Source organism: Oncorhynchus keta, chromosome 36 (assembly GCF_023373465.1).
Source record: "Oncorhynchus keta strain PuntledgeMale-10-30-2019 chromosome 36, Oket_V2, whole genome shotgun sequence".
Taxonomy (NCBI): domain Eukaryota; kingdom Metazoa; phylum Chordata; class Actinopteri; order Salmoniformes; family Salmonidae; genus Oncorhynchus; species Oncorhynchus keta.
The window spans coordinates 3,640,676-3,661,303 of record NC_068456.1 but is presented as its reverse complement, the minus strand read 5'-3'; the positions used below and the strand labels follow the sequence as shown (position 1 = coordinate 3,661,303).

The following is a 20,628-nucleotide window of genomic DNA, read 5'->3' as shown; positions in this document are numbered from 1 at the left end:
TGTTTGAAACATGAACACACTCCAAGCTCCATTCGAACAACTGACTCAAAAAAATAAGCTGATCAACTGTGTCTGCAGCAGACGTGATTCCCGGTGTCATGGCATTGAAACTGCCGACAGACTGTGGGGTTACAACTCGCAAAAGTACTCTTCCAGAGGCTGTGAACAAGCGAGTCGGTGGCATTCTCTCTGAGCCTCTTTACTGTGTGTTGTCACCATGGTCGATGCTCGGTACAAGGACCGCTATTTCGATGCAGACAAGAAACAGGGTTTACATGAAATGTTAAGACACAGCTGGACAAGATGGAAACAGACAGTGACAGTGCGCTCCGACGAAGAGGACCCACGACAAAAGAGGCCACGGACAGACAGAGCTGCTTGACATGTATGATGAAATCCCCGTTGAGAATGAAACGACAGAACAAACGGAAAACGAAAAAGCACAGCAAGTAAGTGAAAGAAAAAGATTTTGATCATGTTTTACTGGTAATGGGGACATACATACATACATGCCACCAAAATAACTTTTTGGTCAGTGTGTTTCAGCCATTTAACTGCACTAGAATGCTTAAAAAGGCCGCTACATTTTTAAATATCAGCATTGGGTTTTTTGGCTAGGAACATATCGCATCGGCCAAAAATGTCATATCGGTGCATCCCTACTACATGGTACAGTGATTTCAAACAGTAAAACGGTACCCATTGTTGGAACTACTTCAGAGATATATATTAACGCCGACTCTAGAAACCCTTTCTAGCCAATCAGAATGGAGTATTCAGCAATGCCGTGGTATAAATGACAGATATAAAAACGGAACACCCTCACCGCATGGAGACCTAATCTAACAAGATTCTTACCTGCAGCTGGAGTGTCTTGTAGACTTTAGCCTCCAGTTTCTGTCCAGCCTTCTCCAGCTCCTCAGCTACAACACAGACAGGCACAGAAATGAGCGATGCATTGTTTACGCTTACACCCATTCACACACAAACCATTATTTACCTCTCTGTCGGAGTGTGGCAGCGAGCGGCAGGAGATATGACGTGTAGTAAGCCAGTTGCGTGTTCTTAACGTGATCCCGTATGACAGGGATCAACCAACTACGAGGGAACTCCAGATTGTCTCTGCCAACACACACACACACACACACACACACAATTATTAATCTGGTCAACTCTGAAGACACAATACAAACTAACCGTAAAAAAATACAATCCACTAACGTAATAAACAGCTATAACTTAGTAACAAACAGTAATCCCAGTAGCAGACATACTCCAGTCCAGTGATGTTGAGCGGTACAGCGGTCAGCAGTACTTCAGGTCCCATGCTCTCTACAGCGCCACCTACAGCCAGGTCCAGCTCACCACAGAACGGGAACCGGGGGGTGGAGCGCAGGTCCGCTAGAGACTGGAGAGACTGAGAGAAACAAAGTACCTAAGTAGTAGTTGGGCATGACAAAGCCAGTGTGTGTTTCAACTTGGTCCTGTCGGGGAGCATTACCTTGGTCATGACCGGGTGCGTGTGTTTCCCTGCTGCTCTGTAGAAGCAGCCCAGCAACTGCAGAACAAACGGCCAGGAGGCGTGGAAACGATACGACAGACCCTCCTCCACGATACTACAATACACAGAGGCAGCATAAAACTGGATATCAAAACATACATATCTATATATAAACTCCTTAATTATGCCTTGACCCCTGCTTGAGTCAGTTAGCTTGATGTTCCAAATCGCAAAAAAAATCAAGGACGTTCTTTGTTTCATTAGCAGACACCAAGCCCCTCCCCCTGCCACTCACAACAAAGAGACGAAAGATCCCTTCCTCCTCTCTGACAAGCAGTTTCCACTCACCATTTGCATTTGAGGTTTGGTGCGGCATAAAATATATTTTTTTATTTTATTTATTTATTAAATCGGTCATATGGACACAGAAAGACATCGAGACATTATTTTAACGTAATAGAGGAAAACTTTACCTACGTAACAATACCCGTTTAATTATCAACTCCCAAAATGTTGGACTGGGCAGAGCCTACTAAGACAGGAGTATCAATGAACATGATTGTGGAAAAATAATACTCAATTTCATGCCGCGCGCGCACACGCCGTAGTCTGCGTTTTATAAAATGTGCACTGGGCATAAAAATATATTTGTGTAAGGAATTGGCAACTCGTTCTCATTCTGAGAAATAAGCTTCTTCTTATCCAGGTAGGCCATTTTGATTTCAACATCTAAAAAGAAAGTGAACCGGGTATGTTGTTCGAACAGTTGGAGACAGACAAGGGTGTATTCATAACTGCTCAACTGTTATACCTTGTAGGCAAGCAAATAGATCAAAGTTGGCTAGACTTTAAATATAAAGATTAGCTGGCTACTCAGTGGGCTTGTCCTTGATGTGACCTGTATTAATTGTCTATAATGCCTTCTACCAGAAGTTGGTCATTAATAGCTGATGTGCATGGTTCTAGTTACACTTGAAAGCCAGATCAGTGACTATTGCAAAACAAAAACAGGTTAAACTATTTTGATATAACAATTAAACTATTAGTGGGTCTTATGGTTGAAGTCTTATGTTTAGCCTAGGTATAACTTTATTCCTGACTGTTTGAAATACATTTAATTATGCAACAAAGCTTATTTAGCGAGAAAAAAAAAGAGAACATGAATCTGCTATAAGTTTTAGGCCGTATCACCCAGCCCTAGTGAGCGAGCGCACTGTCCCTAGGTGAGTGTGTGTGAGTCTCACCGGAACATCTTGCAGACGTAGGAAGGGTTTCCAGAGGAAGCGGTGGGGCTGACGGGGCCGATCTCCTCCATGCGAGGAGCCACACACTCCGACAGCAGAGTCTAACAGCACACGAGCACAGTTAGGGCCACTTAACAGGGTAGGTGTAAACAAAGTGGTGAGCTTGAAGTATCTTACCTTGAGTGTATTGGTGGCAGCAGAGACGACCTGTGGGTGAGGTGACAGGAGGCAGGACATGGCTGTGGAGAAGAGACGAGGGAGATGACCCAGACTTAGAGACGACTGAACACTGAGGAGAGAGAGAGAGAGAGAGAGAACATTCAGTTAACTATATTTTTACTGCTGCAGGTGTAGTGTACCCTGGTGTAGTGTACCCTCCCGGGTGCAGTACCCTACCTGGCCAGGTGAACGTGGGCTTTCTCCATTACAGCCAGCCAGGCTAGTAGAGGCTGCAAGTCATTCTCACTGGGCAGGTAGTCATACAGGGCCTGAAGAGAGGAAGAACATAACACAGCACCGTTAACCCATTTAACCATTTTCAGCCCAGGTTTACAGTGTAAAGGGGGTATGAATATGTGGTGGTGTTTTTGGATCCCAGGCTGTGACTTTAGCTTTGTGACCTTACCGTGATGATCTGAGCATTGAGTTCAGCAGACAGGGTAACAGGGTTGGGTTTCCCACTGAACAGCTTATGGAAGGCCTGCATGGCACATGCTGTCACCAACTAGAGAGAGAAAGCAGGGAGAGGTCAGTTTGGGAAGGTGAGGTGTGTGTGTGTGTGTGTATGTATGTAGGTATGCGTGTTCTCACCACGTGGCTGAGGGTCATCACCCTGAGCAGAGTCTCACAGCAGGACTTGACGGCATTGAGAGGGAAGGTGACCATGAGGTCCTTCAGGAGACCCAGGACGTGCAGGGTGGTGGTGTCCTCCTTACTGCCTGAATTAAAAATGTAAAAATCCAGAGAAGCTTAATTAAAGGGTCATGTAGGGGCGATTTGAGTTCTCTAGCTTTGCATAATCACAAGCCGCAAGCCCTGTCAATCAAAGCTTTGAGAGTATAGAGTTAAAACAACGGACCTCATAAATAAAATGACAGACTTAAATCGTTGCCTCTGTATTCAAATAGGGGGTTGTACCTCCTGCCTGTTCAATCTCTTTGATGCAGAACTTGGCGGCCATCGCGGCAGCAGGGTGGTGGGTCGGGGCGTTGTCTGTAAACAGTAAGTCACTGCCTCTCAGGATGGAACACACACCGTGCTGCGCTGCTTTACGGATCTGAGGTGGAGAGTGGAAACAATTGATTGCCAAATGATTGTGAATATAAGGTACTCTCTGTGTGTGCGAGCGGGCGCGCGTACCTTGGGCTTGCTGTGGACAGTGAAGCTGAGTAGACCGTGGTATGTCTGCAGAGTAGACGGGTAACTCCACACTGTGACATCCTGCTTCCGCAAAAGAGTGGAGAGGCACGACAGGATCTGGAGAAAGAAGACACACATTGAACATTTAAATAAAGTTATGTTAAAAGGTACCCGCCGGACGGACACACACACACACACACACACTCACCCATCTGAGTGCGGAGGCGGACTCTGAGCTGGCCAGGGTGGACATGACGTCCATCAGAGCTTTGGCCGTGTCAGAGAACTTAGAAATCAACACTGGTGCTGGAACCCTGAGGGACACCACATACATATTCAAATCACTTAACAAATACTTAAAACACATAAACCACAGTCAGACCTAAGACAGTAGGCAGGTTTCCATTGACCCAGGTTTATTTGACAAAAGCATTGTCGCAAAAAATATCATTGTGACGTGTGTAATGGAAATGGCAGATATAGGAGACATTTTTTAAAGGGGCCGGTAGACGTACAGCCAAATTCTCCAAAACAACGTTGGAGGCGGCTAATGGTAGAGAAATTAACATTGAATTTTCTGGCAACAACTATGGTGGACATTCCTTCAGTCGGCATGCCAAATGCAGTGTCCCTCCAATTGCACACTGGCCTTTTATTGTCCCCAGCACAAGGAGCACCTGTGTAATGATCATGCTGTTTAATCAGCTTCTTGATATGCCACAACTGTCAGTTGGATGGATAATCTTGGCAAAGGAGAGATGCGCACTAACAGGGATGTAAACAAATGTGTGCACAAAATTTTAGAGAAATAAGCATTCTGTGCATATGGAACATTTCGGGGATCTTTTATTTCAGCTTATGAAACATTTACACGTTTGTTCAGTATAAATGAAAACACACCCTAGCAGGTAAATGTCAGATCTATTTTTCTAAATGTCGACAATGAAAATAAAAAATAAATTAAAATCACTGGACAAGTTTACGGAAACAGCTAGTGACCCCAGTTAGCATGGGCGAGAGCTGTGACGGACTGTGGGACTAACCGTTTCATAACCAGGTTGAGGAGGTAGGCTACAGCAGCCAGAGACTCCCCTGAATCCACTGCCTCCAGGGTGGTCATCTGAAACCAGAGAGAGAGAGACACACACACCAAGTTTAGTCATGAAAACAAACTATTTTTCTTCTGGTTTGACCAGAGTATTGTCCACTGTGCGTATGTGAATTCTGATCGACTTCAATGCAGGAGCATAATGCAACAGAGAATAACATTCATCTTAATAATGCCTCCTGTTCGTACGCAAGTGCAAGCATCCAACGCAATTATACCTTTGTAGGAGGGTCATTCATCTAGTGATATTGAAACTATGATAGACAGGCACAAGCGGTAATTAGGCCCTTACTCACCAGAGCTGCAAAGTACTCGGTTTCCGTCTCCTTCCCTCCCTGAGATCGAATCACCTCAGTCACCGCAGCCAGCACTGCACAGATCTATGGGACGAGACCGATACGAAGAGTGAATATCTTTGACAAGGTACTGGTTTAGACCCTATGCAGCGGAGAGGTTAACATAACATCAATACAACAGTGGTACACCGTTGATGTCAGCTTCTGTTACAACATTCTCATCTCACCTTTATTTAACTAGGCAAGTCGGTTAAGAACTAATTCTTATTTACAATGACGGCCTTTCCCCGGCCAAACCCTAACATACAACGCATTCGGAAAGTATTCAGACCCCTTGACTTGTCCCACGTTTTTTTACGTTACAGCCTTATTCTAAAATTGGTTAAATACATTTTTCCCCATCATCAATCTACACACAATACCCCATAATGACTAAGCGAAAACATGTTTAGAAATGTTTGAAAATGTATTAACAGAAATACCATATTTACATAAGCATTCACAGACAAAATTGAACTCAGGTGCATCCAGTTTCCATTGATCCTCCTTGAGATGTTTCTACAACTTGATTGGAGGCCACCTGTGGTAAATTCAATTGATTGGACATGATTTGGAAAGGCTTAACTGTCTATATAAAAGGTCCCACAGTTGACAGTGCATGTCTGAGCAAAAACCAAGCCATGAGGTCGAAGGAATTGTCCGTAGAGCTCAGAGACAGGATTGTGTCTAGGCACAGATCTGGCGATGGGTAACAAAATATTTCTGAAGCATTGAAGGTCCCCAAGAACACAGCGGCCTCCATTCTTAAATGGAAGAAGTTTGGAAAACACCAGGACTCTTCCAAGAGCTTGCCGTCCGACCAAACTGAGCAATGGGGGGAGAAGGGCCTTGGTCAGGGAGGTGACCAAGAACCCGATGGTCTCTCTGACAGAGCTCTAGAGTTCCTGTGTGGAGATGGGAGAGCTTTCCAGAAGGACAACCATCTCTGCAGCACTCCACCAATCAGGACTTTATGGTAAAGTGACTAGACGGAAGCCACTCCTCAGTAAAAGGCACATGACAGCCGGCTTGGAAAAGGCAACCAAAGACTCTCAGACCATGAGAAACAAGAAAACCCTGAATGCCAAGCGTCACGTATGGAGGAAACCTGGCACCATCCCTACAGTGAAGCATGGTGGTGGCAGCATCATGCTGTGGGGATATTTTTCAGCGGCAGGGACTTGGAGATTAGTCAGGATCGAGGGAAAGATGAATGGAGCAAAGTACAGAGATCCTTGATGCAAACCTGCTCCAGAGCCCCCAGACTGGGGTGAAGGTTCATCTTCCAACAGGACAACAAACCTAAACACACAGCCTAAACAAACAAACAAACCTAAACACACAAACCTAAACAAGACAGCGCAGGAGTGGCTACGAGACAAGTCTCTCACTGCTGTGCAGTGACGCTCCCCATCTAACCTGACAGAGCTTGAGGATCTGCAGAAAATATTAGGAGAAACTCTCCAAATACAGGTGTGTTAAGCTTGTAGCATCTTACCCAATAAAAAAAAGTACTGAGTAAAGGGTCTGAATACTTATGTAGATGTTATTTAATAAATTGCAAACATTTCTAAAAAAAAAAACTATTTTTGCATTGTCATTATGGGGTACTGTGTGTAGATTGATGGAACAAAAACAATTTAATCATTTTTAGAATGCTGTAATGTAACAAAATGTGGAAAAAGTCAAAGGGTCTGAATACTTTCCGAACGTACACTTACCAGGTCATTTAGAATAGTACAGCCCCCCCAGAGTTACACACCTCTTTATGGGCAGCTGAGTTGGACTCCCAGAAGCGCTGCACCTTTCTGAAGGTGAGGTTAGAGCAGTCCGACAACCCACTGAGGAAGGTCCCTGCGCTCCTCTCTGAAAGGGCCTGCTCTGCCGTCTCCTCCATACAGGCATCTCCCCGGTCACCCGCACCCCTCTCCAGGGTTCCTGCCTGCAGCTCGTTGTGCAGCTTGAGTGCATCAACTGTCAGGTCACTCTTCTCTGGAGAGCGAGAGAAGATAACAGTATCTAAGGGTTGTGTACTACTGACTGACATTGGGTCCTCTTAGTGGATGATGGTTTTAAAATTGGGTAAGGTAAATTGGGTAATTCAATCATTTTCTAATAAAGTGACAATGCCCAAGAAGTCTGTGTTTGGAGGATATTATGGAACCGGTGTTGTTTGGCACGAGACAAACGAGTTACCAACATATTCAAATAATGATTGACGTATTTTAATTCAACTTATTTAGATGAATTTATTCATACTATTTCATTCTTGCACAAGATATTGTCCCGAAACAGATCTAGGGTTGCTACCCAAGCCGGCTGGTCGTTCTATTGGTTCGGTTGCCAGAGATGCGACCCAGTCGTTCATTGTTTCTGTTCTGTATCTATGGACGAGACCCAGTCGTTCAGTCTTTCTGTTCTGTATCTATGGACGAGACCCAGTCGTTCATTCTTTCTGTTCTGTATCTATGGACAAGACCCAGTCGTTCATTCTTTCTGTTCTGTATCTATGGACGAGACCCAGTCGTTCATTCTTTCTGTTCTGTATCTATGGACGAGACCCAGTCGTTCAGTCTTTCTGTTCTGTATCTATGGACAAGACCCAGTCGTTCATTGTTTCTGTTCTGTATCTATGGACGAGACCCAGTCGTTCATTCTTTCTGTTCTGTATCTATGGAGACCCAGTCGTTCATTGTTTCTGTTCTGTATCTATGGACGAGACCCAGTCGTTCAGTCTTTCTGTTCTGTATCTATGGACGAGACCCAGTCGTTCATTCTTTCTGTTCTGTATCTATGGACAAGACCCAGTCGTTCATTCATTCTGTTCTGTATCTATGGACGAGACTCAGTCGTTCATTCTTTCTGTTCTGTATCTATGGACGAGACCCAGTCGTTCAGTCTTTCTGTTCTGTATCTATGGACGAGACCCAGTCGTTCATTCTTTCTGTTCTGTATCTATGGACGAGACCCAGTCGTTCAGTCTTTCTGTTCTGTATATATGGACAAGACCCAGTCGTTCATTGTTTCTGTTCTGTATCTATGGACGAGACTCAGTCGTTCATTCTTTCTGTTCTGTATCTATGGACGAGACCCAGTCGTTCAGTCTTTCTGTTCTGTATATATGGACAAGACCCAGTCGTTCATTGTTTCTATTCTGTATCTATGGACGAGACTCAGTCGTTCATTCTTTCTGTTCTGTATCTATGGACGAGACCCAGTCGTTCAGTCTTTCTGTTCTGTATCTCGTTCATTGTTTCTGTTCTGTATCTATGGACAAGACCCAGTCGTTCATTCTTTCTGTTCTGTATCTATGGACGAGACCCAGTCGTTCAGTCTTTCTGTTCTGTATCTATGGACAGACCCAGTCGTTCTTTCTTTCTGTTCTGTATCTATGGACGAGACCCAGTCGTTCATTCTTTCTGTTCTGTATCTATGGACAAGACCCAGTCGTTCATTGTTTCTGTTCTGCATCTATGGACGAGACCCAGTCGTTCAGTCTTTCTGTTCTGCATCTATGGACGAGACCCAGTCGTTCATTCTTTCTGTTCTGTATATATGGACGAGACCCAGTCGTTCATTCTTTCTGTTCTGTATCTATGGACGAGACCCAGTCGTTCAGTCTTTCTGTTCTGCATCTATGGACGAGACCCAGTCGTTCATTCTTTCTGTTCTGTATCTATGGACAAGACCCAGTCGTTCAGTCTTTCTGTTCTGTATATATGGACGAGACCCAGTCGTTCATTGTTTCTGTTCTGTATCTATGGACAAGACCCAGTCGTTCATTCTTTCTGTTCTGTATCTATGGACGAGACCCAGTCGTTCAGTCTTTCTGTTCTGTATATATGGACGAGACCCAGTCGTTCATTGTTTCTGTTCTGTATCTATGGACAAGACCCAGTCGTTCATTCTTTCTGTTCTGTATCTATGGACGAGACCCAGTCGTTCATTCTTTCTGTTCTGTATCTATGGACAAGACCCAGTCGTTCATTCATTCTGTTCTGTATCTATGGACGAGACTCAGTCGTTCATTCTTTCTGTTCTGTATCTATGGACGAGACCCAGTCGTTCAGTCTTTCTGTTCTGTATCTATGGACGAGACCCAGTCGTTCATTCTTTCTGTTCTGTATCTATGGACAAGACCCAGTCGTTCATTCATTCTGTTCTGTATCTATGGACGAGACCCAGTCGTTCATTCTTTCTGTTCTGTATCTATGGACAAGACCCAGTCGTTCATTGTTTCTGTTCTGCATCTATGGACGAGACCCAGTCGTTCAGTCTTTCTGTTCTGTATCTATGGACGAGACCCAGTCGTTCAGTCTTTCTGTTCTGTATATATGGACAAGACCCAGTCGTTCATTGTTTCTGTTCTGTATCTATGGACGAGACTCAGTCGTTCATTCTTTCTGTTCTGTATCTATGGACGAGACCCAGTCGTTCAGTCTTTCTGTTCTGTATATATGGACAAGACCCAGTCGTTCATTGTTTCTATTCTGTATCTATGGACGAGACTCAGTCGTTCATTCTTTCTGTTCTGTATCTATGGACGAGACCCAGTCGTTCAGTCTTTCTGTTCTGTATATATGGACAAGACCCAGTCGTTCATTGTTTCTGTTCTGTATCTATGGACAAGACCCAGTCGTTCATTCTTTCTGTTCTGTATCTATGGACGAGACCCAGTCGTTCATTCTTTCTGTTCTGTATCTATGGACGAGACCCAGTCGTTCATTCTTTCTGTTCTGTATCTATGGACGAGACCCAGTCGTTCATTCTTTCTGTTCTGTATCTATGGACAAGACCCAGTCGTTCATTGTTTCTGTTCTGCATCTATGGACGAGACCCAGTCGTTCAGTCTTTCTGTTCTGCATCTATGGACGAGACCCAGTCGTTCATTCTTTCTGTTCTGTATATATGGACGAGACCCAGTCGTTCATTCTTTCTGTTCTGTATCTATGGATCGTTCAGTCTTTCTGTTCTGCATCTATGGACGAGACCCAGTCGTTCATTCTTTCTGTTCTGTATCTATGGACAAGACCCAGTCGTTCAGTCTTTCTGTTCTGTATATATGGACGAGACCCAGTCGTTCATTGTTTCTGTTCTGTATCTATGGACAAGACCCAGTCGTTCATTCTTTCTGTTCTGTATCTATGGACGAGACCCAGTCGTTCAGTCTTTCTGTTCTGTATATATGGACGAGACCCAGTCGTTCATTGTTTCTGTTCTGTATCTATGGACAAGACCCAGTCGTTCATTCTTTCTGTTCTGTATCTATGGACGAGACCCAGTCGTTCATTCTTTCTGTTCTGTATCTATGGACGAGACCCAGTCGTTCAGTCTTTCTGTTCTGTATATATGGACAAGACCCAGTCGTTCATTGTTTCTGTTCTGTATCTATGGACAAGACCCAGTCGTTCATTCTTTCTGTTCTGTATCTATGGACGAGACCCAGTCGTTCAGTCTTTCTGTTCTGTATCTATGGACGAGACCCAGTCGTTCATTCTTTCTGTTCTGTATCTATGGACAAGACCCAGTCGTTCATTGTTTCTGTTCTGCATCTATGGACGAGACCCAGTCGTTCAGTCTTTCTGTTCTGCATCTATGGACGAGACCCAGTCGTTCATTCTTTCTGTTCTGTATCTATGGACGAGACCCAGTCGTTCATTCTTTCTGTTCTGTATCTATGGACGAGACCCAGTCGTTCAGTCTTTCTGTTCTGTATCTATGGACGAGACCCAGTCGTTCAGTCTTTCTGTTCTGTATCTATGGACGAGACCCAGTCGTTCAGTCTTTCTGTTCTGTATCTATGGACGAGACCCAGTCGTTCATTCTTTCTGTTCTGTATCTATGGACGAGACCCAGTCGTTCAGTCTTTCTGTTCTGTATCTATGGACGAGACCCAGTCGTTCATTGTTTCTGTTCTGTATCTATGGACGCGATCCTGTCGTTCATTCTTTCTGTTCTGTATCTATGGACGAGACCCAGTCGTTCATTGTTTCTGTTCTGTATCTATGGACGAGACCCAGTCGTTCATTGTTTCTGTTCTGTATCTATGGACGAGACCCAGTCGTTCATTGTTTCTGTTCTGTATCTATGGACGAGACCCAGTCGTTCATTGTTTCTGTTCTGTATCTATGGAGACCCAGTCGTTCAGTCTTTCTGTTCTGTATCTATGGACGAGACCCAGTCGTTCATTGTTTCTGTTCTGTATCTATGGACGCGATCCTGTCGTTCATTCTTTCTGTTCTGTATCTATGGACGAGACCCAGTCGTTCATTGTTTCTGTTCTGTATCTATGGAGACCCAGTCGTTCAGTCTTTCTGTTCTGTATCTATGGACGAGACCCAGTCGTTCATTGTTTCTGTTCTGTATCTATGGACGCGATCCTGTCGTTCATTCTTTCTGTTCTGTATCTATGGACGAGACCCAGTCGTTCATTCTTTCTGTTCTGTATCTATGGACGAGACCCAGTCGTTCATTCTTTCTGTTCTGTATCTATGGACAAGACCCAGTCGTTCATTCTTTCTGTTCTGTATCTATGGACGAGACCCAGTCGTTCAGTCTTTCTGTTCTGTATATATGGACGAGACCCAGTCGTTCATTGTTTCTGTTCTGTATCTATGGACAAGACCCAGTCGTTCATTCTTTCTGTTCTGTATCTATGGACGAGACCCAGTCGTTCATTCTTTCTGTTCTGTATCTATGGACGAGACCCAGTCGTTCAGTCTTTCTGTTCTGTATATATGGACAAGACCCAGTCGTTCATTGTTTCTGTTCTGTATCTATGGACAAGACCCAGTCGTTCATTCTTTCTGTTCTGTATCTATGGACGAGACCCAGTCGTTCAGTCTTTCTGTTCTGTATCTATGGACGAGACCCAGTCGTTCATTCTTTCTGTTCTGTATCTATGGACAAGACCCAGTCGTTCATTGTTTCTGTTCTGCATCTATGGACGAGACCCAGTCGTTCAGTCTTTCTGTTCTGCATCTATGGACGAGACCCAGTCGTTCAGTCTTTCTGTTCTGTATATATGGACGAGACCCAGTCGTTCATTCTTTCTGTTCTGTATCTATGGACGAGACCCAGTCGTTCATTCTTTCTGTTCTGTATCTATGGACGAGACCCAGTCGTTCAGTCTTTCTGTTCTGTATCTATGGACGAGACCCAGTCGTTCAGTCTTTCTGTTCTGTATCTATGGACGAGACCCAGTCGTTCATTCTTTCTGTTCTGTATCTATGGACGAGACCCAGTCGTTCAGTCTTTCTGTTCTGTATCTATGGACGAGACCCAGTCGTTCATTGTTTCTGTTCTGTATCTATGGACGCGATCCTGTCGTTCATTCTTTCTGTTCTGTATCTATGGACGAGACCCAGTCGTTCATTGTTTCTGTTCTGTATCTATGGACGAGACCCAGTCGTTCATTGTTTCTGTTCTGTATCTATGGACGAGACCCAGTCGTTCATTGTTTCTGTTCTGTATCTATGGACGAGACCCAGTCGTTCATTGTTTCTGTTCTGTATCTATGGAGACCCAGTCGTTCAGTCTTTCTGTTCTGTATCTATGGACGAGACCCAGTCGTTCATTGTTTCTGTTCTGTATCTATGGACGCGATCCTGTCGTTCATTCTTTCTGTTCTGTATCTATGGACGAGACCCAGTCGTTCATTGTTTCTGTTCTGTATCTATGGAGACCCAGTCGTTCAGTCTTTCTGTTCTGTATCTATGGACGAGACCCAGTCGTTCATTGTTTCTGTTCTGTATCTATGGACGCGATCCTGTCGTTCATTCTTTCTGTTCTGTATCTATGGACGAGACCCAGTCGTTCATTCTTTCTGTTCTGTATCTATGGACGAGACCCAGTCGTTCATTCTTTCTGTTCTGTATCTATGGACGCGATCCTGTCGTTCATTGTTTCTGTTCTGTATCTATGGACGCGATCCTGTCGTTCATTCTTTCTGTTCTGTATCTATGGACGAGACCCAGTCGTTCTTTCCAAATGTTCCATTGCCACACTGGATTGCAACGTTCTTATCCCTTGCTTGATAGCCACCTACGGCCAACTTACAGTCACGTCAAACATTGCAAACAGAATAACAGTAGCTGCATTTGTTTAAGCAGTTTTCTAGTGAAATTTATTGGAATACTTCCATAACAATGAGCTAATGAGGCGTGATTTCACCTGGCATAGAAACTGTGCTCTCTCGTCAGGACACTGTTGTTCAGAGGAGCTAGCCAACAACACAGCTAACAACTTCAAACTGAAGCTGGAAAGACAGCAAACTAGCTGCACTTCTTTTCATTTCACCTCTTCAATTTACACGTCTGTTTACATCCATAAACTATGCCAGCTGATTCATGATTTCGACTCGCTGAGAAACACTGCCTGCCTCCCTCTCTCTCTCGGCCTGACTCCCGACCCCTAACGTTACACGTTCATTACAATGTACAGTTGGAGATTGAATTGGAATATTTTAACCATGTTGCAAATGTCGGAGACAGACAGTAAGGTTTACACAAATCCCCGCTGTTAAACTAAAAGTTAGTCTAAAATAAGTGTGCGATAATGTCTAGATGCTTTTTAAAGTGGAGATGAAGTTTATAACTTCCCTGCCTGGGCTGATGAGACAGTGGGTTGCGCAGACAGACGGAACAGAGTAAATAGGCTGATCGAAAAGAAAGGAGGACCAAGGCACTCTTCATATAATTCATTAAAACATCTTTAGTATGGCATGTTCAATAGAAACAAAGTTTTAAAAACACGACGTGTTTCATCTGCATGGCCTTAATCAGGGACTACAAAAAAAATAATACAAACGCGTAGGATTTTAGAAACTTTGTTTAATTATATGAAGAGTGCCTTGGTCCTCCTTTTTGATGACCAATTTACCCCTTTTACCAAAGAGCACCTTCGGTCTACCAAAATGTACTATTGTGTACCATAGCGCTTCCCTTCCTCTTTCTAAGAGTAAATAGGCTTTTTAATGTCATAGATTTAGCTGGTGGTAACTTGTGGAATAGACACCGGTTGGAATGCGCTTTTAACCAATCAGCATTCAGGATCAGACCCACCCGCTGTATAAACGTGATGCCTCAGGTGGTTTATTGCTTAAATATAGAGACTGAATGATGTACAATGGGTTGTTTTGGGGTCGAATGATAAGAAATATCGCATTAAATAGTGTATTGCACTAACAAAACGTTCTAGGTCACGATGAGCCCCAACCATAAAACAGTCCAAAGCCCGTGGCATAGGATTGTGTTAGTTAGAACTACTATGGTCGGCACTAGGCTAGTTGGAGCTAGCATATGATATGGCTCATATGTCAGCATAGCTGCATTATTAACACAGCAATGAGAAAGGACTCAAACCACACTGACAACTTTCCAGAAAGTTGGGCACGTTACAAAAGTTGAAAACAGCTAGCCTTTCTTTGTTTAGAAATTGTGTAATACAGACTGCTTGCTAACTTCGCTGAATGGCTGACTTTCCACGTGTTGTCTAGTCTCAGGCCGAGCACGCTGCAAATGCTTACCCGAGGGGCGGCTGAAGAAACGGCTTTTGGCAGCCTGTCTGAATCGGCTCGTCTGGGGGTTCGAGTCGCTGCTGTGTCCCTTTTTCCATCGCTTCAGTTTCGATGCGGCCCCAGATTTTAATTTTCCAGATTTCACCATATTTTCAAGTAATACAAACCACTCAGGCTCAGCAAAGCATTTGTCGCAAGTGGCTCTGTCGCTCTTCTGATGACGTAGCAGGGATGCGATCACCCAAGTCTTCTTCTTCTGGGGCTTTTATGTCAGACTACAACCCAAAAAGGTTTATTACTGCCACCAACTGGACGGGGTTGAAAAAACTACGTATAAATAAAGCCCATACGTGACAGGAAAAACTAACTTAATCCACCCAAAATAAAACAATAAAAACATCTTCAAATCTCCCTTCTCAGGCTCTATGACCTGAGAGGATGGTAAAGGCTTTTGACGTTACTCCATGCAACTCCTCAGCCGAGAAGTCTTTCAGTCCATGGAACAGTTCCGCCTCATCCACAATAATATCTATTTTCCTGGACTTCCTTTCCACCTTGACAGTGCAATTAATCACCACAGGCTAGATAAGGATCATATCACCTCCAACTTACCTGACACCCTAGACCCACTTCAATTTACATACCGCCCTAATAGATCCACCGACGATGCAATGACCATCGCACTACACTCTGCCCTATCCCACCTGAACAAGAGGAATACCTATGTAAGAATGCTGTTCATTGACTACAGCTCAGCCTTCAAATCCATAGTACCCTCCAAGCTCATCATTAAGCTCAGGGACCTGGGTCTGAACCCCACCAGGTGCAACTGGGTCCTGAACTTCCTGACGGGCCGCCCCAAGGTGGTGAAGATAGGAAACAACACCCCCACTAAGCTGATCCTCAACACAGGAGCCCAATAAGGGTGCATGCTCAGCCCCCTCCTGTACTCCCTGTTCACCCATGGCTGTGTGGCCACGCACGCCTCCAACTCAATCATCAAGTTTGCAGACAAGACAGCCAACAGGGAAGAGGTGAGAGCCCTGGCGGAGAGGTGCCATGAAAATAACCTCTCCCTCAACATCAACAAAACTAAGGAGCTGATCGTGGACTTCAGGAGACAGCCCCCATCCACATCAACAGGTCGCAGTGGAGAAGATGAAAAGCTTAAAGTTCCTCAGCGTACACATCACTGAAAATTGGGCCACCCACACAGACAGTGTGATGAAGAAGGTGCAACAGCGCCTCTTCAACCTCAGGAGGCTGAAGAAATTGCTGAGTGGTTATCGAAAGGGAAACCCTCAAACTTTTACAGATGCACCATTGAGAACATCCTGTTGGGCCTTGTCACCGCCTGGTACGGAAACTGCACTGCCCGCAACCGCAGGGCTCTCCAGAGGGTGGTGCGGTCTGCCCAACGCATCACCGGGGGCACACTGCCTGCCCTCCAGGACACCTACAGCACCTGATGTCACAGGAAGACCAAAAATATCATCAAGGACACCAACCACCCGAGCCACTGCCTGTTCACCCCGCTATCATCCAGAAGGCGAGGTCAGTATAGGTGCATCAAAGCTGGGACAGAGCGATTGAAAAGTAGCTTCTATCTCAAGACCATCAGATTGTTAATTAGCCATCACTAGCCGGCCTCCACCCAGTACCCTACCTTGAACTTAGTCACTGTCATTACCGGCTACCACCCAGTTACTCAACCCTGCACCTTAGAGGCTGCTGCCCTATGTACATAGACATGGACTTTTCCATATAAAGACACACCCAATGTGTTTTAATAAGACAAATGCCTCAATAAGGTGCCAGAGATCTAGATAACCAGAACAAAAAAATCTTAACCTGACCCAACTATGCCTCAGCGGCATCGCAGTGCTTGAGGAGTCACTACAGACCCGGGTTTGAACCCAGGCTGTATCACAGCCGGCCATGACTGGGAGACCCATGAGGTGGCGCACAATTGGCCCAGTGTCGTCTGGGTTAGGGGAGGGTTTGGCCGTCCAGGATGTCCTTGACCCATTGTGCTCTAGTGAATCCTTGTGGCGGGCTCAGCACCTGCAAGCTGACCTCGGTCGCCAGTGTGTCAAGAAGCCGTGCGGCTTGGCAGGGTCGTGTTTCGGAGGACACAAGTCTCTCGACCTTCGCCTCTCTCGAGTCCGTACGGGAGTTGCAGTGATGGGACCAGACTGTAACTACTAATTGGATATCATGAAATTGGGCAGAGAAATGTGTAAAAGTACCCCACCTCCTAAAAAAAAGAAGAAGATTATTCTCCTGCTTGCTTTCGCAGATTCTGCCATTACTCTCCTTAAGTTCCCGGCAAAAGGATACAACCTTTCTCATATGGAATGCCAATTTATCTTACCATTTCTACCGATTTGTGTGACAGTTCTGGTTTTCGTTTGCAAATTTACGTGAAACAGCTTTTTTTTATTTTTATAACGTCTTCATATCTCAAAATCATTGACATGTAGTTCATCAAAATTCGATCCAAATCTAAAGGAAAAGTATAAAACCTAAAAAGTAACTTCTATTGCCATTGCCAACTATGTATCAACTATTAACTAGGTCCGTCCCGAATATGCTAGCAACCTTGCAACATTGTATAAAATATTCTGGGCCCTCAGAGTTTCCTGTGCTATTGAGCTCAGAACATCTGTAGGCTATTTGCACAAGGGATCAGAAACCGTGCTTGATTTAGGCAGGAGCTCACTGGAGCTGAGAACCGGCACCTCAAATGTTTCACTGCTTGAGCTCCTGTTTCTCTTATAGAATATTAGCTAAAAACTATTGTGGAGCTCCTGCACCTAAATATAAAAAGTACCAGCACCCAAAATGAGTATCGGAACCTATTTCAGTCCAAGTCGAGCACTGATAAGAAGTAATCAGCTAGGCCTATTTTATGACGTTTCCACTGGATCAGAGCATTAGAATTTCCCTTTCATGCAGAAGTCAGGGCATTCATACTTCTTGCGCTTTGCGGAGCAGTGCAGAGCTGTTGTCAAGGAAGTGAGTTTGTGTTTCTACAGGATGTACCGCCCCCACCTACAGTCAACCAGTCATGTCACTGCGGAGATAGAAAGAGCCCTCTGCATTGTTACAACATTTGGGAGGCGCATTGCGATGCAGTATGGAGCTCAAGTCGGCCTCTGCATGACCCTGGAGGCTCTTATATAGCATCACACCCTCCATATGGAGCCTCCGATATATACAGTATCAGTCAAACGTTCGGACACACCTACTCATTCAAGGGTTTTTCTTTATTTTTTACTATTTTTGACATTGTAGAATAATACTAAAGACATCAAATATATGAAATAACACATATGGAATCATGTAGTAACCAAAGAAGTGTTTTCTTACTGTGTGGATTGATCACTTTAAGTGTGCACTTCCCCAGTGGCGTCAGAGTACTCTTGTTATACATCACCAATACCTGACTGCAGGGCTCTAGGTGACTGGCTTTTATGAGGTTTGCAGGGATAACATTAAAACTAGCACCACAATCTAGCTGAAATCTGACTGACGTTTTGTTGACCAGCATGGTTGCAAAGAGAGCTGCATTGGGGCCTGTGGTTTTCTCCTGCACAACGTTGATGCTCTCTGACTTTGGCCCTAGTGTGATGCAGAGAACATCCTCACCGCTCTCCGAGTCAGCTGACGCATTTTCCATTGACTCTGTTTCTCTTGCTGGTCCCTGCACTTTTGCAAAACCGTAGAGAAGTGATTGTTTTTTCCACAGGATTGACATTTTTGTCCATATTAGGGCATTTTTCATTTTTCCTCCCATGTGTCTGTCCATAGTATCTGCATTGTATAATGCTCTGTCCCTCTGTAGGGTCTCCTCTCCCTCCCGGTCTTTCTTTCTGTGTTACTGCATGCACTGCTACAGGGCCCTGCACATTTATGTACCTGGTAAAATAACAGATAAATAAATAAACACTCATCGTGGCCCTGACTTTGCATGAAAAAATTATATTTTTCATGCCGATTTATTTGTAAAATGTAACGTTAGCTACTCACAAATCTGCTTGTATTCAATAACCAACTAGCTTTTAGCATAGAGTCACTCACGATACCCAGCTAACGTTGACGTTCAGCGCAATGTCTAGCCTGTAAACGCGGAACTTTTTCAAACTGCCGCCTGGGATGTATTCTTCATTTACATCGGTGAGATCCAGGTTCTTTTGAGTAACGCTGTCACCATGTTTCAATATGCTTGGTGTTGTAGTCATGACAGACAAAGATATACAGTGGGGAGAACAAGTATTTGATACACTGCCGATTTTGCAGGTTTTCCTACTTACAAAGCATGTAGAGGTCTGTTGTTTTTATCATAGGTACACTTCAACTTTGAGAGACGGAATACAAAACAAAAATCCAGAAAATCACATTGCAATTTAAGTACAAGTAATTGATTTGCATTTTATTGCATGACATAAGTATTTGATACATCAGAAAAGCAGAACTTAATATTTGGTACAGAAACTTTTGTTTGCAATTACAGAGATCATACGTTTCCTGTAGTTCTTCACCAGGTTTGCACACACTGCAGCAGGGATTTTGGCCCACTCCTCCAAACAGACCTTCTCCAGATCCTTCAGGTTTCAGGGCTGTCGCTGGGTAATACCGACTTTCAGCTCCCTCCAAAGATTTTCTATTGGGTTCAGGTCTGGAGACTGGCTAGGCCACTCCAGGACCTTGAGATGCTTCTTACGGAGCCACTCCTTAGTTGCCCTGGCTGTGTGTTTCGGGTCATTGTCATGCTGGAAGACCCAGCCACGACCCATCTTCAATGCTCTTACTGAGTGTTCTTGGGGTTGTACTCATCCTTCTTCTTCCTCCAAACATGGCGAGTGGAGTTTAGACCAAAAAGCTCTATTGTTGTCTCATCAGACCACATGACCTTCTACCATTCCTCCTCTGGATCATCCAGATGGTCATTGGCAAACTTCAGACGGGCCTGGACATGCGCTGGCTTGAGCAGGGGGACCTTGCGTGCGCTGCAGGATTTTAATCCATGACGGCGTAGTGTGTTACTAATGGTCATCCCGCAGTGTTTGTCATTATACCCTGATGAAGACAGCTTGTCTGTCGAAACGTTGGACATAAATATTTCTGCATCTGAGCCCCTAGAGTGTGCTGCTCTCCTTTATTTTTTTAGATAGGTTTTCCTATCATAATTAGAGAGCTAGCTAACGTTACCTTCAGAGTTACATTCCTACCACACCACCCTCGTAACGTGCGCGAGCGTTGCAAAATACATTTACACATGTTATTCAATCGTTGCACCCACACTGTTTGCATGCATCAACGAGTGTCTGCGTAGCCAGGCGCTAAAATAGTTATTGTTTCTATTTGTGATGCTTGATGTGCTGCGAGTCCAGCCTCTCCCATCTCCTCATTGGTTTTTAGGAGTATTAGGTTCTAAATATCAGAGTAAGAACTCGAACGGACTCTATGAAAGCTTAAACCAAGTTTATTCACCCCAAAGGGTCAAACAGCTGAACAGACAAAGACGCATTTCCAATAGTGGTGGTGTATATATATATACC

At 44.4% G+C, this 20,628-nt stretch overlaps 1 protein-coding gene across 1 annotated transcript in view; it reads right to left on the bottom strand.

Annotated features, from left to right (window-relative positions):
* The window catches only part of rrp12 (ribosomal RNA processing 12 homolog), a 29,220-nt gene extending 13,917 nt beyond the window's left edge, over positions 1-15,303 (bottom strand). Inside the window, exons 1-16 of the mRNA XM_035753881.2 lie at positions 15,074-15,303; positions 7,310-7,539; positions 5,509-5,592; positions 5,148-5,224; positions 4,313-4,418; positions 4,105-4,221; positions 3,883-4,021; positions 3,556-3,683; positions 3,371-3,469; positions 3,142-3,233; positions 2,923-3,034; positions 2,746-2,846; positions 1,502-1,616; positions 1,275-1,417; positions 1,001-1,122; positions 859-923 (exon numbers count right to left, since the gene is read on the bottom strand). Of these exons, the coding sequence (XP_035609774.1) occupies positions 859-923; positions 1,001-1,122; positions 1,275-1,417; positions 1,502-1,616; positions 2,746-2,846; positions 2,923-3,034; positions 3,142-3,233; positions 3,371-3,469; positions 3,556-3,683; positions 3,883-4,021; positions 4,105-4,221; positions 4,313-4,418; positions 5,148-5,224; positions 5,509-5,592; positions 7,310-7,539; positions 15,074-15,212 (1,869 nt within the window). The 5' untranslated portion in view covers positions 15,213-15,303. The remainder of the gene's footprint in view (positions 1-858; positions 924-1,000; positions 1,123-1,274; positions 1,418-1,501; positions 1,617-2,745; positions 2,847-2,922; positions 3,035-3,141; positions 3,234-3,370; positions 3,470-3,555; positions 3,684-3,882; positions 4,022-4,104; positions 4,222-4,312; positions 4,419-5,147; positions 5,225-5,508; positions 5,593-7,309; positions 7,540-15,073) is intronic.
* Positions 15,304-20,628: the final 5,325 nt, after the last annotated feature.